Source organism: Sorex fumeus, unplaced genomic scaffold (assembly GCF_029834395.1).
Source record: "Sorex fumeus unplaced genomic scaffold, SorFum_2.1 ptg000024l, whole genome shotgun sequence".
In the NCBI taxonomy this organism is placed as follows: domain Eukaryota; kingdom Metazoa; phylum Chordata; class Mammalia; order Eulipotyphla; family Soricidae; genus Sorex; species Sorex fumeus.
This window is the reverse complement of record NW_026606081.1, coordinates 27,120,357-27,138,052: the sequence shown is the minus strand read 5'-3', so window position 1 is coordinate 27,138,052 and position 17,696 is coordinate 27,120,357. Positions and strand designations below refer to the sequence as shown.

At 41.0% G+C, this 17,696-nt stretch overlaps 1 protein-coding gene across 2 annotated transcripts in view; it reads left to right on the top strand.

Annotated features, from left to right (window-relative positions):
* Positions 1 to 16,196, top strand: part of PLOD2 (procollagen-lysine,2-oxoglutarate 5-dioxygenase 2) — an 83,844-nt gene extending 67,648 nt beyond the window's left edge. The window contains exons 10-20 of one of the 2 annotated variants that reach the window (XM_056114229.1): positions 386 to 507; positions 1,557 to 1,661; positions 3,479 to 3,604; positions 4,888 to 5,029; positions 6,193 to 6,255; positions 7,786 to 7,899; positions 11,163 to 11,228; positions 12,637 to 12,741; positions 14,004 to 14,150; positions 14,261 to 14,386; positions 14,755 to 16,196. In XM_056114229.1, coding sequence (XP_055970204.1) covers positions 386 to 507; positions 1,557 to 1,661; positions 3,479 to 3,604; positions 4,888 to 5,029; positions 6,193 to 6,255; positions 7,786 to 7,899; positions 11,163 to 11,228; positions 12,637 to 12,741; positions 14,004 to 14,150; positions 14,261 to 14,386; positions 14,755 to 14,910 — 1,272 coding nt within the window. In that variant the 3' untranslated portion in view covers positions 14,911 to 16,196. The remainder of the gene's footprint in view (positions 1 to 385; positions 508 to 1,556; positions 1,662 to 3,478; positions 3,605 to 4,887; positions 5,030 to 6,192; positions 6,256 to 7,785; positions 7,900 to 11,162; positions 11,229 to 12,636; positions 12,742 to 14,003; positions 14,151 to 14,260; positions 14,387 to 14,754) is intronic. The other variant, XM_056114230.1, reaches the window with a different exon arrangement.
* Positions 16,197 to 17,696: the final 1,500 nt, after the last annotated feature.

Sequence of the window (17,696 nt, the reverse complement as noted above, 5' to 3'; positions counted from 1 at the left end):
TTAGATTAAGATCTATTTTGTTGGCTAGACTTTTTAATGAGTGTTTTATGGTGAATGTCTACGATCCTGAAGTCAGAAGCCATTTTAAATTTTTCTGGTTAGAAACATTTGATTATTTATGCAGAGCATGTAGAGGAGTAAATGTTGGTAGAGTAAAAAATAATAATTTTTCTTAAAAAATAAGAATTTTTACCGACTTCTACTTTCTTGGGTGCCATTCAATATATAGATATACCATATTAAATATAATTTTCGCTTTACCAGTATGCAAATACCAGTATGTGGAGTGTGCAGTTCACAACTTTGTGCTGCCAGTCCTAGTAATTCTTTAGTCCCTTCATGTCTCATCTCCTCTCTTCTTGTTTTTTTTTTTTATATGTTACAGGAAGTTTATCATGAAAAGGACATCAAAGTATTTTTTGATAAAGCTAAACTTGCTATTGGTACCATAAAAATAGTGGGACCAGAAGAAAATCTGAGTCAAGCGGAAGCCAGAAACATGGGCATGTGTGTGTTAACCAATTTGAACATTTTAACCTAAGGCACTTGGAAGAAAACCACCATTTTCCTTCAAAATTTGTTCTCTAAATTTCAGTGTCTCAGCAGTGTATATGTGTGTGCGCATGTGTGCATATGTGTGTATGTGTGTGTACTTATGTGTGATTATTTTTACCCCTGTGTTTGTGTATATTTTCACATGTAAAGGACTAAAGGACTAAGAAATTTTGTTCCTTAATCTCTCCGAACTAACCTATTTTACCAAACGATTCATATAACATCAGTGAGAATTTTAAAAATATTCAGACTATAATCATGCGGGTGACTGACTGATGTCCCAATGGTTTCATGTTTCCTTCTGAAGATTCTATAGGGTCAGTCTAGGGTGAGGAAGGGGACAGAAAGCCAGTTCTCAGTTTCCAGTTACCTCCTGATTGAGAACATTCTGGAAGCCTCAGAAGAAATAATGCAGATTCCTTGTAAAGCCCCTTAAATGTGACTTCAGCAGAACTATTACAGTGACAGTAAGACTAGCCATTTGCTCATTGAGTTCATACAGTATGCCACACCCTGGGTTGAGTTGCTCTGAAGGGAACTGGGTCAGAGTGTCTCCTCATGGCTTTGTCTTGGGCTGGTTTATCACTCAGGATCCAAAGGGATGCATACTGAGTCGGATAGACAGACCCCAGGAAAACTGAACAGATGTCACTAGTCAAGCTTCCATGATACAGTCATTGGCAGATCTTGCATCTTCATGCAGAACTTGTTTTGTCTCTTGCTTTTCTTACCCTAATGAGCTTTCCTCCCTGGTAACCAGTTTGATAGTGGCTAGCATGAGCATTTGTTTCCCCTGGCTTAAAATTTATTATAAACCTACAAACATCTGTGTTGATGAATTTACCATTTTGAAGTTAGATTGTATGCATCTCTTTAGACATTGCCTTACTGTCTCTATTAGAAAAGCATGCTAGAGAAACCTTATTTCATATAGGAAGTTTATGGTAACACTTGTCAACTAGCCAATATTTACTTTTTCTCATTCTTGTTTTCAACATCAGGGATTTTTGCCGTCAAGATGAAAACTGTGATTATTACTTTAGTGTGGATGCAGATGTGGTTCTGACAAACCCAAGGACTCTAAAACTTTTGATTGAACAAAACAGGTACTATATAAGACTCATGCCAGTTCATTTGTTTTAAGTGATAATCATTTTCTTTGCCTTTGTGTGGATGTGCCATTGTGTAAACTCACACAAGTGGGGGCACGGCACCCACAGCGGTGGTGGCTCTATCTCTCCCGCCATCCGCGTTCGGTAGTCTCACCCTTCTCCCACCCCGGAGAGGTCGATGGCGATGGTCAGGCAGAGGAAAGAACGAGGGCCAGGCTGGTAGGTATTAGTCGTAGTTTATTCTGATTCTCTCCTCATCTCTTCTTCTATCTCTCTGCTCCCAATTCCTCCTCCCCCAGCTACTTCATTCTCCTTCTCCATCGCCCTTCATCCTCCTCTCTCTCTGATCCTCTCTGAACTCTCCTCTTCCTTCTGCCCTCTGCCCACTCCTACAGTACAGTTAAATCCTCTCTCCATGAGGAATTGGGGAAACAATTACACATAGGTGTGGTCACAGTCAGTAGGGGTGGAGATCAACAGGGGAAGAAATCTTAGCCTCAGGACAGATCCTTCCTCAGCAGGAGGACCCACCCTAGAGCATAATCCCATGGGCGTGCCTCTCCTCTCCTTGTCAGACAAGCATGTAAGAATATAATATAAATCATTTTGTATGGATACAGTAAGAAATATCTTAAACTTATAGAATTGCTCTCCTAGGGCCATCTCGATCTCAGACTACAGTGCTCAGGCCAGATAGTCTTTCCCACCCCTAGCAGGATCCTAGTCTTGTCGTTACCTTTGGATCATGACAGCATTTGTCTATGATCAAACTCTTAATTTACAGTTAAGAATCGTGGCACTTTAGCCTGGCCCATTTCGCTGCCAGGGTAGCTCACCGCTTGCTCTGGGTCCATTCAGTCCCTCATCGGGACCCTGCTTTTGGGGTGTTAGGAACTAAGGGTAACTGAGGCTTAAGTCGAGAAAGCAGATGCCCGGGAGTGAATAATATTCAAAGCCAATCAAATCCTAAGTTACAAAGCATAATGTTAACAGTCTTCCTGTATCTATACAAAAAGGATATTACTTTAAGGTAAACTGTTCATAAGGCCCTCCCGTTGATCGTCGATTTGCTCGAGCGGGCCCAGTAACGTCTCCATTGGAGACTTTGTTGTTACTGTGTCTGGCATATCAAATACTCTCGGTAGCTTGCCGGGCTCTCCGAGAGGGGCGGAGGAATCGAACTCGGGTCGGCCATGTTGGCCGCTTGTAAGGCGAACGCCCTAAGGCATAAGGAGAGGAGAAAGGCAATATTTCACTCATACATATAAAATCATAGATTTCTGGGAAACTGATCTTACAAATTAACAAAGTCTGATTAAGGGGAAAGCTGATTAACTGGGTGGGAAGGAGAGCATAGGGAAGACTGTTTACATGTTTACAGATAAACACAATGGAAGTGGAAGTACCTCTGGAGCACTGTGGTGGGTGTAACCAGATAGATGGGTGTAACCAGATAAACCTAAGCTCCTTGTAGAAGGACAAAGCAGTGTTACCCAACATGCCATGATTTTTTTTTACCTGTGCTGTAGCAAATTGAGAACACCTTTTTTTTGCCCCTTATAAACTTTTCATTCTAAGTATAAACTTTTCATATAGATGAGTCAAATAAAAGGAAAAAAGAAAATGACAATTAGAAAGATTAATTATAGTTTCAATATTTGTTACGATCACATATGTGGTACTTGCCCATTCTATTTGGTCTGTGTTTTACTTACACATTACTTTTTGCTTTGTCCTGGTAATAAGCACAGAATTCATAGTTGTGTGGTTATTTAAAAATAGTCACCTGCATTGTTTTTGGTTCTTATTAGGAAGATTGTCGCTCCTCTCGTCACTCGTCACGGTAAGCTGTGGTCCAACTTCTGGGGCGCGTTGAGTCCTGATGGCTACTATGCTCGGTCTGAAGATTATGTGGATATTGTCCAAGGGAACCGAGTGTGAGTTACTTGTTTTAATCTTCAAATGTCAGATGCCATGATCTAAATGTATTTTTAAGATCACTTTCACTGTTTGGAAATCTGTAAATGAGCCGCATTTATCAATTGAAGCAAACAAAATTTGCACCCACCTCTGAAATCTTCCATTATTTCCTCTTCCATGAGTTTTCAGCATAAAACACAAATTCTCTGCTGTGAAGAGAAATCAATTATTTTATCAACATTGACTCCCATTTCTAGTTGGAAATGATATGTTTATGATGATAAAATGTCTGCATGATTGATTTTATTTCAGTAGTTGATTTGGTCCACACATGGCAGTTGGCATACTTCTGGCTCTGGCTTAGCTTGTGAGGGGACAGGGACAGGGGGACCGAGACCACCTGTCGTGCTGGCCGCATTGGCTGCATGTAAGGAAGGCAGGTAACTTAACCCCTGAACTATCTCTTTGGTCCAGCAGTTAATTTCCTTTCTTTTTATTTTTGTTTAAGTAAAATAGTTTTATTTAGGGAATAGGGAGGGAGAGAGGGAGAAGGTAGAGGAGAGACAGAAATAGAGAGATTGAGAATGGAGAAAAAAAGAAAAATATTGGCTTCTCCAGAAAGGACAAAACAGAAAGTGCCTCATGAAATAAAAATAAAAGAAAGGTGATGTATTTCCTGAGTTGAGATGATTTTGACTCTATCCTGTGTGGTGTTGATGGATATGGTAGTGGCTTGTTCTTAGAGCGAGCAAGTCCTGATCATTCCCCCAACTCCTGGGGTGTGAATACTTCTTCCAGGATGCTTTGGAAACTTTTCGATGAGTCACAACAGACCTGGGCAGTGAAGCTGGCCATGCGCTCTGAGGAAGCAGCAGTCAGCTGGCTGTAGTGTGACCCTCCTCGCTCATATGGGATTTTTGTTTGCTAGTAAACTGCTTAATCTTTCACAAAAACACCTTCTGAATGTATTATTTTACTCTCACACTTTGGACTGAGTAGCCATTGACTGCCAAAGTCAACCAGTGTCAACCAGTGTCAACCTCGAGTTGAAGATTTTTAGGCCAAGTTGACCTCATACAAACATGTTGACAGAGTTACTAAGTAGCGCATGGAGATGCTGATCCCTCCCTCACACGTACGCATGTGTTTGTATGTGTCAAACACCATTCAGGATTTTTTGCGTTTCTCTGAATTGAGAACTCACGTCCACACAATGAAGCCTTGGTTTTTAAAGCGTATCAATAGATAGTCTAGGTGTTTGGTTATTTTGGGTATTTTGATGTCTTGTCTTTCCCTGCAGAGGAATATGGAATGTCCCGTACATGGCTAACGTGTACTTGATTCGAGGGAAGACTCTCCGGTCGGAGATGAATGAGAGGAACTATTTTGTTCGTGATAAGTTGGATCCTGATATGGCCCTATGCCGTAACGCTCGAGAAATGGTAGGGTCTAGGTTGGGGATTGGTGTGGGGATGCTCACCCAATGCTTGCTTTCCCAGTGATGTGTCACTGTGTTGGATGCCTTTTTAATTCTTTCTAATTTGTAAAGTACTAGCCAGCTTTTTTGGTTCCTTATTGAAAATTTGTGAGGAATTAGAATTGGTGAATATTTACTTCCAGAAGCTATAGGGAAAGTGTTGAATTTGATGGTTAAGCCAGCTCATAGTCAATAATGAGAGTTTGGTAAGAACCAGATTTGTATCAAACCAGTTTTGCCTTTTGAAGAATTTATCTTTACTTCCAGTTGAAATTTTGTAGTGAAAACCTGATCTCATTAAATTCAATTAGGCAGTGTCCTAGTGAAATACCACACATGTAAGAGCATGCTTTTATTTTTAAATCAAAGTCCATATGTTTTGAATTATTACCAGCTCTATAATAGCAAATTCTTTACCACACTAACTGGAAGATTGGGAAATACCGTATCTAATATATGTGACGAGTTAGTGACTCTGCTAATCTGCAAAGAATTATACTATGAAAATCTTTGTAAAGATTACAAAATTTACTATAAAACGAATTGTTACTGGAGAAAACTGTTTCTCAAAATGTTGTATAGGACCGAAAACACTTATATTGTTTTTGTGTTAGACGTGCTTGGGTTCCTTTATTCACATTTGTGTAGCAAATGTGATTTTGGGGGAAAAAAACCAGAAAATTTGGCAAGTATTTTTTCTTCGTTTAATAAGGCATGTGTTGTGTAAATGTATTTGTTTTCCCTATGTGTGCACTGTTCCGTGGAACAGCCTCAGCACCTGTGATCAAAACCTGTGCTCCTGCAGCGCCTAATTCCTTCAACAGTGCATCCCGGAATGGCCTCTCACCTGGTTTTTATTCTCTCCCTTTGTCTTAATTTTGTGTCTGATGAAAGTTCTGCTAAGGAATGAGCTTGGGTTTATGTTTGACCAGAAAGGAGAAAGAGAAAAAAGGAAGGGCCGGATTTCTTCTTTGTGTGCGCTAAGCTTTGCCTGAGCTGCATGTTGTCTCTGAAGGACTTTTCGGAATGTAGCTTTCCGTCAAAGGCTGCTGTTTTTATTTTCCTGAAATTACCTGAGCCAGTGGTCAACTTACAGGTCAACTTACCCAATGCTTCTCTTCATTTTAGACTTTACAAAGGGAAAAAGACTCCCCTACTCCGGAAACATTCCAAATGCTCAGCCCCCCAAAGGTGTTATTTTTTATTTATTGTTATTTATTTTTGTTGATGAATATGAGCCATGGTAATTTACTTAGCAGTAACGTTTCTTTAAGAGTCTTTCTATTGAGCTGGGTAAAATTTTGATATGCATTGGTCCTTATTCTGTGTGTGGGGGGTGTGGGGGGAGCAGTGTGTAGTTGTCAGCTCTTGACTCTTTGGGCCAATGGGTGACAGATAACAACAAGCCCACTTTGGTTTCATTGCTTGGTCTAGATTTTTAAAACTAGAAATCGTGTCCTGCAGTGCTTTGGATCACCAGGGCCATACCCAGCATCAGAAGATGGTGTGTATGTGTGTGTGTGTGTGTGTGTGTGTGTGTGTGTGTGCGCGCGTGTGTGTGCCTATGTGTGTGCTGTGTGCATGGCTGAGGGTCAGACTTAGGACCTATCCATACTACATATGAAGGTTGTACTCTGCCCTTTGAGCTATCGTTATGTACTTCTAGGTAATTCTCTCTCTGTCTCTCTCTCTCCTTCCCTCCCCCTTCCTCTTCCTCCCTCTCCCTTCCTCTTCCTCCCTCCTCCCTTCCTCCCCTCCCTCCCTTCCTCCCCTCCCTCCCTCCCTCCCTCCCTCCCTCCCTCCCTCCCTTCCTTCCTTCCTTCCTTCCTTCCTTCCTTCCTTCCTTCCTTCACCTTCCTTTCTTCCTCCCAACCTCTCTCCCTCCCTTCGGGCTTCCCTCCCTCCCTCCCTCCCTCCCTCCCTCCCTCCCTCCCTCCCTCCCTTCCTTCTCTTTCCTTTCTTCTCCCAACCTCTCTCCCTCCCTTTGTGTTTCCCTCTCTCCCTTCTTTCCTTCCTTCCTTCTTTCCATTTTGGAGAGAAGAAGTGGGAATAACTCTAGAATATATCTTGATTAAAATGAGATTTTGATGCTTTTGTTTTTTTTTTAAGTAATAATGAACCTTTTACCTTTAAAACAGGTACAGAATAAGTACTATAACCTTAGTGGCATTTCCTAGAGTTATCAGGTGTGGGGTAAGGAGATGGGGACGACCTCCGTCGATGCCATATAATGCATGAGTAGTCTTTGTATCCAGTCCTTAAATATCAGAACAGTAAACAATTAAAATAGACTGATGAACTAATATCAATATTTGAATTCTCATTAGAAATATGCTATATTTTTCAAAGGGAAAGAAGCCCAAAGAGGTACAGTTCCTTGCGCTGCTGTGTCTCAAAACTATTTCTGCTTTCAAACAGGAATGTTTTTCCAATGTCTACCTCTAGGATAAGTGAGAAAGGGGTACAGACAGCCCCATGTTCTTCTTTTTTTCAGTTGAGTGTCAGTGCTATTTATTAGTTTTCTGTGGTGTCTGATTCACAGTTAATCATGATTTGGTTTCTTTTTCATTTTAAACCATGCATGCTTTATGCAAGAAATAAAAATGCATGCCCATGAATGATCAAAGTTGAAGTTCATCTCACCTATATATTTTTCCTATGGTTACATGTAATTTTGGTGCTGACCTCTAAGAATGTTAACACTTGTCTTTTGGCCTTTAGGGTATGTTCATGTATATTTCTAACAGACATGAATTTGGAAGATTATTATCAACGGCAAATTACAATATTTCCCATTATAACAATGATCTCTGGCAGATTTTTGAAAATCCTGTGGTATGTATTTCATCTTCAGCTTTATCATTTATTTTCCTATAACTCTTAAGTTTCCTTCAGCCAGTTTGTTCGTAATATGAACTCACATATGTCAATATTACATTTTGATTTTTCAGGAACAAAATTCAAGAAGTGAGATTGGGGAAATGTATTTTAATTCATAATTTTATAAAAATTTTAACAACAATTCTGTGAAAAACAAGAGAAAAACAGAAATTTTCCCAGTAATTGGATTTAGCATATAATGAAAATCTTAAGGAAATTATTTTATACTTTCAATGCCTGATATTATTTCTTGTCTAAATGATTTGAATCATGCATAAATTAACACTGTCACTCTAGGGCCTTTTTTCTGTTGTCATCTTTGCACATTTTTCCAAGAGAAAATACTTTCTTAAAGAATCCTCTTTTAATGAAGACTCAGTCTGCCTCCTTAGATTGTCTTTTATTTTCTCAAAATGACTGATATCAGGCATAGTGAGTTTAATATCCTACTGTCTGCTGATCAGGAAGAGAATTTTTTTCCCTCATTTTTAGGTCACACCCGGCGATGCACAGGGGTTACTCCTGGCTCTGCACTCAGGAATTACCCCTGGCAGTGCTCAGGGTACCATATGATGTGTAAACTCACACAAAGGGGGGCACGGCATGCAGCGGCAGTGGCTCTATCTCTCCCGCTGCCCGCGTTCGGTAGTCTCACCCTTCTCCCACCCTGGAGAGGTTGATGGCGATGGTCAGGTGGAGGAAGGAAACGAGGGCCAGGCTGGTTGGTATTAGTTGTAGTTTATTCTGATTCTCTCTTCATCTGTCTCTGCTCCCCTCTCCTTCTGTCTCTGCTCCCGTCTCTCTCTGTCTCTCCATGCTACTTCATTCTCCTTCTCCATTCCCCTTCATCCTCCTCTTCCTTCTGATCCTCTCAGAACCGCCAGCCCACTCCTACAGTCTAGTTAAATCCTCTCTCCATTTTGAATTGGGGAAACAATTACACATAGGTGCGGTCACAATCAATAGGGGTAGAAATCAATAGGGGTAGAAATCTTAGCCTCAGGGAAGACCACTCCTAGGACAGATCATTCCTCAGCAGGAGGACCCACCCTAGAGCATAATCCCATGGGCATGCCTCTCCTCTCCTTGTCCGACAAACATATAAGAATATAATATAAATCATTTTGTATTTTGTATGGATACAGTAAGAAATATCTTAAACTTATAGAATTGCTCTCCTAGGGCCATCTCGATCTCAGACTACGGTGTTCAGGCCAGATAGTCTTTCCCACCCCTAGCAGGATCCTAGTCTTGTCGTTACCTTTGGATCATGACAGCATTTGTCTATGATCAAACTCTTAATTTACAGTTAAGAATCGTGGCACTTTAGCCTGGCCCATTTCGCTGCCAGGGTAGCTCACCGCTTGCTCTGGGTCCATTCAGTCCCTCATCGGGACCCTGCTTTTGGGGTGTTAGGAACTAAGGGTAACTGAGGCTTAAGTCGAGAAAGCAGATGCCCGGGAGTGAATAATATTCAAAGCCAATCAAATCCTAAGTTACAAAGCATAATGTTAACGGTCTTCCTGTATCTATACAAAAAGGATATTACTTTAAGGTAAACTGTTCATAAGGCATAAGGAGAGGAGAAAGGCAATATTTCACTCATACATATAAAATCATAGATTTCTGGGAAACTGATCTTACAAATTAACAAAGTCTGATTAAGGGGAAAGCTGATTAACTGGGTGGGAAGGAGAGCATAGGGAAGACTGTTTACAGATAAACACAACGAAAGTGGAAGTGCTTCAGGAGCACTGTGATGGGTGTAACCAGATAAACCTAAGCTTCTTGTACTCCAACAATATGGGATGCTGGGAATTGAACACCCTACCAGCTGTGCTATCTCTCCAGCTCCCAGGAAGAGAATTATTTAACTTGTATTTAGAAAGTATACACGTTTGATTTTGGCTGAATCTCTTTATTTTATATAAGAGTAGCATTAAAAAGTGGCTTTTTTAAGTGGCGGGGGTGGGATAACCTATTTTACTTAATTTCTTGGTATTTTACTTAATTTACTTAATTGCTTGGTATCTTGGGAATATGAATTTTTTTATTTCCTAGATAATGTTCATGTCTTTTTAAAAGTCCTGATTTTTTCTATTTCTTTAGGACTCAAACTATTTGGAATAAAAATGACAGAAATAAGTAAAATTTGTTTACACCTCAAAAAGAGTGAGCTCTGGCAGCCTTTAACCAATAAATGATTTTGTCTTATGAGAACCTCTTAGAAAATTAGTTAGGTCAGAGTTTGTTTAAAAGGTAATCTAAAACAGAAAGTTAGTGTCAATACCCTAATGAAAGCTTTAGTGGCTCTTAGGTCTTCAGCCACCCACCAGTAGTGTGTTCCAGAGTGACAGAATACTGCGTAGGGCGTTTGCCTTGCATGACTGACCCGGTTTCGATCCCTGGCAGCCCATGATCCCCTAAGCACCACCATGAGTGAAGCCCGAGTACAGAGCCAGGAGAACACCCCCGAACATAGCTGGGTATGGCCCCCCAAAAAAACAAAACAAACAAAATTCAATAGTGATAAAGAGGAAATAAACTTAAAGATTCTAATATGTTAAAGATGATTTTTACTTTCTTTTCCCCTCTTATTTAAAAATTAGAAAACTAATCAGTAAAAGATGATAGCATGTTATGGGTAACGATCCGACCCTCATAGACTATGTGTACATAAAATTTATTAAACAATTTGAAAATAGTTTTTGTTCTTCTCCATCAAAAAGATATGAGCCCTGTAATAGCAGATATGTAAGACTGAGGTTACAGGGCTTTTATTCATTTTGTTTTTTTAATTGATTTCTCTGTTTTGATTCTGAAATGTGACCCAAAAAATATAAATCAGGGGCCAAAAAGGTAGTCTAGTAGGTAAGGAACTTGCACATACTGATTCTTGCGCCACAAATGGTGCCTTGGGTACCATCAGTAATGACCCTTGAGCACAGAGGCAGGAGTAGGATGTGTCTCTCCAAAACCAAAAAATTAAAAACTTTTTGACTTTTTTTTAAAATTAAGCATACACCAAAAAAAGGACAATGATTAAAAAACAAACCAGTTTCTTAGAATTCCTGTTTTCTTAGAGTTTCTAAGAATGACTCTACACTACATAATCATTTATATATTGAGCAATTTGTAAAAGATACAGATGTTACATTTTTATTAGTTTTTATCAAAAAGTACAACTTTAATCTCCTTTGATTTTTTTTTTTTGGTAGGACTGGAAGGAAAAGTATATAAACCGTGATTATTCGAAGATCTTCACCGAAAATATAGTTGAGCAGGTTTGTGTTAATACTATGAGTGATAAAACGTTTTTGCTCTACTTTTGAAGGAACTACTGTCACAGCAAATAATGTTGTGAAATTAGTGATGCTATTCTTCAGGTACAAAGAATACCATTCATGTTGCTTCCTTACTGACTTCATAGTCTTAAGGATGAGAGATAAAAATGTAGAGCCTGAGAGTAACAGTCATTTACTGCCAGATGTCATGCTTTCTCAAACCATTGAAATGAAGCATATGTCAGGTAAGGTAATGACCTCTTTTTTTTTTTTTTTTTTTTTTTTTTGCTTTTTGAGTCACACCCAGCGATGCACAGGGATTCCTCCTGGTTCTTCACTCAGGAATTACTCCTGGCAGTGCTCAGGGTACTATATGGGATGCTGGGAATTAAACCTGTGTCGACCGCTTGCAAGGCAAACACCTTCCCCCCTGTACTATCGCTCCCACGACCTCTTTCATTGAAGGTTTATCTTTGAAAGGAATTGTCCTCCGTGACGAGATAGCACAAGGTGGAAGCTGGCTGGCTGGCACGTGACTGACGATGGTTCAATCCCTGGCATCACATATGTGCCTGAACACCACCAGGATTCAATCCTGAGCAGAGTCCCAGGAGTAGTCCCTGAGCACTGCTGGATAGATAGGATGCCCAAAAATCTCTTCTCAGAAAGGGTTCTTACAAAGAAAACCAAATTTTGTTCTAAACTGTTTAGCTTTAAACTATTGTTTTTTTTGTTTTGTTTCGTTTTGTTTTTAAATTACAGTTTTTGTTTGGAGATTTTGAAGGGAAGGAGGGAGAGAAAGTGGAAGAGTAGAGAGTATTGTGCTCAAGAGAGAGAATGCGGGCTTCTCCAAGGGTGGAGAGAGCCCCTGCACAGACCCCAGCATACACATGAAAGCATGAAAACACAGAGAGGGAAGATGTGGGTGACACATGTGCTCAGGCACTACATATGCTCGGCCACATGGGCTCAAGCAGCATGTGGGCTCAGGCAGCGTATGCGCTAAACTATTATTGTACCATGCAAATGCCTCTGAAATAACCCTATTTCAGAGAATGTGAAGTATCTTTGCAGCTGAGATGATTTGGTCTGTTTTGAGAAAGAAGCAGAACGATTGTTAGTTGAACTATGTGCACGCCTTCTTGAGTGTCATAGTTGTTGCATGCTGGCTTCGCTTCAGACTCAGGGAGGAGTGGGTGACAGGTGCTGGTGTATTGTAGACACCATCACTATTCATTTCAGTGGTCACTCACAGCATGCATCACTTTCAAAGACGTGACCAGTGACAGGTCAACACAGCAAGTGACACAAGCATGATGAACACAGACTCTCTTCCATTCCCTTTAAAGTACCCATGATCAAAGACACGGAATGCCGCTTCTCTGACTGGTGACGTTCTCTTTTTCAGCCGTGTCCAGACGTGTTTTGGTTCCCCATATTTACGGAAAAAGCCTGTGACGAGTTGGTGCAAGAAATGGAGCACTATGGCCAGTGGTCTGGGGGAAAGCACCATGTAAGTAGCTGTTTGCACACGAAGAACTAAAATGTTTCCGTGTGCTGGGAGGAGGAATTGAGATAGATGTAGAATAAGGAGGGGCCATTTGGCCAGGCATCTCTGAAGCTTACACGTCTCACCGGGGCCAGCCGGTGACCAGAATGCTTGTCTGCTTCTGCCATTATCCAGCCCACATTTTGATTCCTGGGGTCTCGTCTCTTCACTTATGCCTGATGCTTGTGTTGTTTAAGAGACAGATTCCCCAGGCTGGTGCGGTAACCTGCCTTTCCTGGGTGATACTGCTCTTTTATAAAATGCCAACTTTTATTCTCTGTGCTTTTACAGTGATCTGCGTAAGTATCAAAGTCTGTGTGTGTGTGTGTGTGTGTGTGTGTGTGTGTGTGTGTGTGTGTGTGTGTGTATGTGTGTGTGCATGTACATGTAAGAAGGAGGAATCTGTTTCAGCAGATTTACATCTGGGTCAGTTTATACATTTGAATCAGTTTTGCATTTGCACTCAGCGTTCAAGATGGAGCAGGAAGATTGATTCTCACCAGTGTGTTGCCTTCCGTTTCCTCTTCTGGGGAAGGTCATGCACACCAGCTCCCTGAAAACGTGAGATTGTAGCCGCATGCTTTGGGCTCTGACTGACCCTGGCATGTTCTCTGGCTAGTCAGCTGCCTGGGGCACGGACATTCCTAGTATGAGGAAGAATTTGATGTCTGCAGGTTGTAGGATAATTGGAAACTATTCGGAAGTTTTTGGGGCCACGCCATAGACTGTGGGGCTTTGTGGGAATTATGGTCTGTGGTAGGGAGCCGTGTAATGGAGAAGTGGTTTAGCACTCTATCTGTCTGCCAGAGAGCTAACCCTGGCCCCAAACACGGAAACGTGGGAGGGCTTTGGACATCAGTTTTATTTCCTTGTGAGGTCAAACTTCCTATGTACATTTACACGTTGATGCGGGCACTGCACCAAGTGTTCATTAAGCCACATCTTGAAGTCTGAGTCACTGGTGATACTCACCAGCACCAGTGAGTTCATTAACTAAGTTAGAGAATCTATTCCCAGCTGCACTTCCTGGTAGCTCTGGAAAGCCATGCAGGCTTAAGTTATTCCAATTGCCTACTATGAACGCAGATGGTCCACCCATCTCAAGCAACCATTATTTGGAGGGTGTTTGGGGATCTGGTGGTTAAGAAAGATTTCTGAGGGTGAATGACCCCAGGCATCACCCAACCAGCATGCTTGGTGACGTTGCTGCTTCCCGCTCTCCCCAGGACAGCCGGATCTCCGGGGGTTACGAGAACGTCCCAACGGATGACATCCACATGAAGCAGATTGGCCTGGAGAATGTCTGGCTGCACTTTATCCGGGAGTTTATCGCCCCTGTCACGCTGAAGGTGTTCGCGGGCTATTACACCAAGGTAGCTGTCCTCCCGTCCTTCCTCCTTCCTCCCTCCAGCCTGTGCACGCCAATATGCATTGTGATGGGCTGAGAATCAGCGCATCCATTGGGCCGCCTTGCCTTTTGCAGGGCTTTGCACTGTTGAATTTCGTGGTGAAATACTCGCCCGACAGACAACGTTCACTTCGCCCTCATCACGACGCGTCCACGTTCACCATCAACATCGCCCTCAATAATGTGGGAGAAGATTTCCAGGTCATTATGGCTTTTCCCCTTGTCCACTTTTTTCTTTTCCTCATTTTTAGGTCACACCTGGCGATGCACAGGGGTTACTCCTGGCTCTGCACCCAGGAATTACTCCTGGTAGTGCTTGGGGGACAATATGGGATGCTGGGAATCGAACCTGGGTTGGCCACATGCAAGGCAAACGCTCTACTCACCCCCTCCCCCTGGTCCACTTTTTTGCAAAAGGAGTGAGTCACCCTGAAAATGGCTTGGTCTGTGTCCTTTACCGGCGGTTTTTAGGTTCTGCTGAGGTGGTCTCATAGAAAAGGTAGCACAGATTTAAAAAACAAAACCAGACATCCTTGGCTGATGTATTTATCTTGTTGCATCTCTTGCAGGGAGGGGGCTGCAAATTTCTACGGTACAACTGTTCCATTGAATCCCCGAGGAAAGGCTGGAGTTTCATGCATCCAGGGAGACTGACACATTTACATGAAGGGCTTCCTGTGAAGAACGGGACCCGTTACATCGCCGTGTCCTTCATAGACCCCTGAGTTGTTCACTGGCGATGAAACTGGATTTTCTTTTGGAAAAGATAACTGGCATGAACATGGCCTTTGAAGTTGTATGTGAGGAGATGAGATGGATATTTAAATAACTTCAGCAGGACAACTTCACTTTGGGCCAATGATGCGAAAAAAAAAGCCTTTTTATTTAAAAAAAAATGGTTTCCTCAATGCCTGCTCTTGGGCCAAAGATGGCGAAAAAAACCCCTTTTTATTAAAAAAAATGGTTTCTTAATGTCTGCTCTGAGCCTTAAAACACAGATTGACGAAGGAAAGAAAGTTTAAGCAAATATTTATTTCTTTGTCAAGTTTCGGAGAATAATGACAATTTTCTGAATTTGTGTTTCAGTTGATAAAATATTCAGGTGCAAATGTTCACATGGCAAATAATGATATTTTCTTATTTATCAGAGGCTGGGGATGGTTTTATTTATTAACTCATAGACAAAATTGATACACATGAAAATTTGCCATTTTTTTAAAATGTCAGAGAACTGGCATTCAGTCTGACTTTATACGCAACATAGTGTAGGAGTTCTTTATTGACCTTGTATCAGTAGTTACTGGGAATACAAAAAACCTTGTTTTCTTAAGAAAAAACAAACGTCTGAGGATAGAGAAAAACCGAAGCACATATCCAGTTGGAAACAGCTCTAGATTCTCTTTGGATTGTGAGATGCCTTTCCTTTCATGTTTGAAATCGAACCCTGTGTTCCTGAGATGAATTTTACCAGGTGGATTATATTCCCTAGATAACTAGATTTAGGCAAGCTTTGAAAGTTTTCTTCTTGTGTGTTTCTTGGCAAGATCACTGTCCTTCAGTGAAAACAGGTTTTGACTCTAGAAAATTTAAGAAGAAAAAAAAAATGAGGTAAAAGAAAACTTTGAGGTTAGTGGTAGCACTTTGTGATTAGAAAAACACAAACTTTTGAGTACTTGGATTTCATGTTAGGAAAATAAAGTTGGTGCATAATTTTCCCTTCTGTATTGCTTGTCCTCTGTTTTTAGGGAGAGTTATCTCTGTCTCCCCAAACTGTGCCCATTTACCTTGCTTATTACTCTCTATTACCTTCTCTTTATCTCACTTTGAAAGCTTTTCCCCACTGACCGAAAATTAAAAATTCTTTGATTCTTTTCAGTGATTTCGGAGTGAGGTTCAAACATCCTTAGTGTAGCTACTGTTCATAATTTAAAGGTCACACTTGAAAACAAGGTTTTAAGTCATGGTGCCAAAATTTATTGTTCTAACACCATGTGTTAGAAAACTATGAGAAATAAAATAATTTAAAAGAATTCCTGTTGTTCTCTCTTTATTACAGGTGAGTTTTCTTTAGAAGAGTATATGATGGATTGGTCTGAAAGAATGTCTGGGTATAATAATAGTTTTTTTTTTTTTTTGTGGTTTGCCTAGTAACGGTAATGACGGCATCACTTCTTCAAACTGTAAAATTGTAAGTTGAATGGTAATGCTGTCTTTAGTCTCAGAGATTTGATCTAAATCTTCTTCCAAGTGAGGAAATAGATATAAAATCTTTATTCGATGTGCATCTGTTCAGAGGTGCTTTTTTTCCCCTCCCCTGTGTTGGGGGCCAGACTTGGTGATGCTCAGAGCTTACTTCAGACACTGTGGTTTTTAAGTCTCTACTGTGTGCCAGACCCTGTTCATGCTTGGAGAACTTGGTGTGAATAACTTGTTACAGAGAATATCATGAAAGAGGGCTAAGGAAAGATGGGAATTGGGTTCTACTGCTTGCTCATCACTCTGGTGGCTTTGAATACCTAAAGTAAATTTTTGCTCTTCACCCAATTGGTGGAGGGGCCATTATGGTAATGGTTTGTGAATTATATTGCTGCTATCCAGGGATGGTATTCCAAATATTTTACAACTGTTTGGACATGGTGGCCAGTAATTGAAGCAACTCCACTGATAGAAACAATTCTCTGGTACAGGTCAGCTTACAACATGTCCCCTGTGGGTGAGATTTCAACCACTTCTGCTTGTTTGTTTTATTTTACTCCCTTGTATGTAGGCGGTCAATTGAGCACATCACCTATCTTCACCTTTCCCCAGATTGAATGAAATGATAAGAAATATCTGTATAAAATGAATGATTCCTGATTATTGAGGGAGGTTGGAAAATTGCCAGAAGTAGGTCAGAAAATTCTGAAGATGGAAAACAGGTTGGACTGCGTGGCTCAGAGGAAGCTTCAGCTAGCAGCAGTAAATCTTTCAGTGACTGAGATGTCTTGTTTCTCTGAGTGTGTTTGGTTTTGAGATCCCACCTACAAGTGACGGAATGCAACTTGTTTTTCCACCTGACTGAATTCGCTTAGCAAAATACCCTCATGGTTCATTCATCATTACAAGTGGCAGGGCTTTCTTTTATGTGGCTGAATAATAGTCCATCACATGTGTTATGTCTAAATATAAATAAATACACACTATAATCCATTCTAGTATGGAAAATCAGGTATGGTTACTCCCATGACTTAGCCATGACAGTGGTACTGCAGTGATTGTAGAAGTTCAGGTACTTCTTTTTATATATATATATATACATATATTTTATTAGTGAAACACCATGAGGTACAGTTGTAGATTTACAATTTTTGTGCTTGGGTTTCAATTATACAATGATCAGATACCCATCCCTCCACCAGTGCCCATTTTCCACCACCATGGATAATGTCCCCTCCACCCCCATCCCCCCATCTCCCCCTGCCTCCGTGGCAGGGCAATCCCCTGTGTTCTCTCTCTCCTTTTGGGTGTTGTG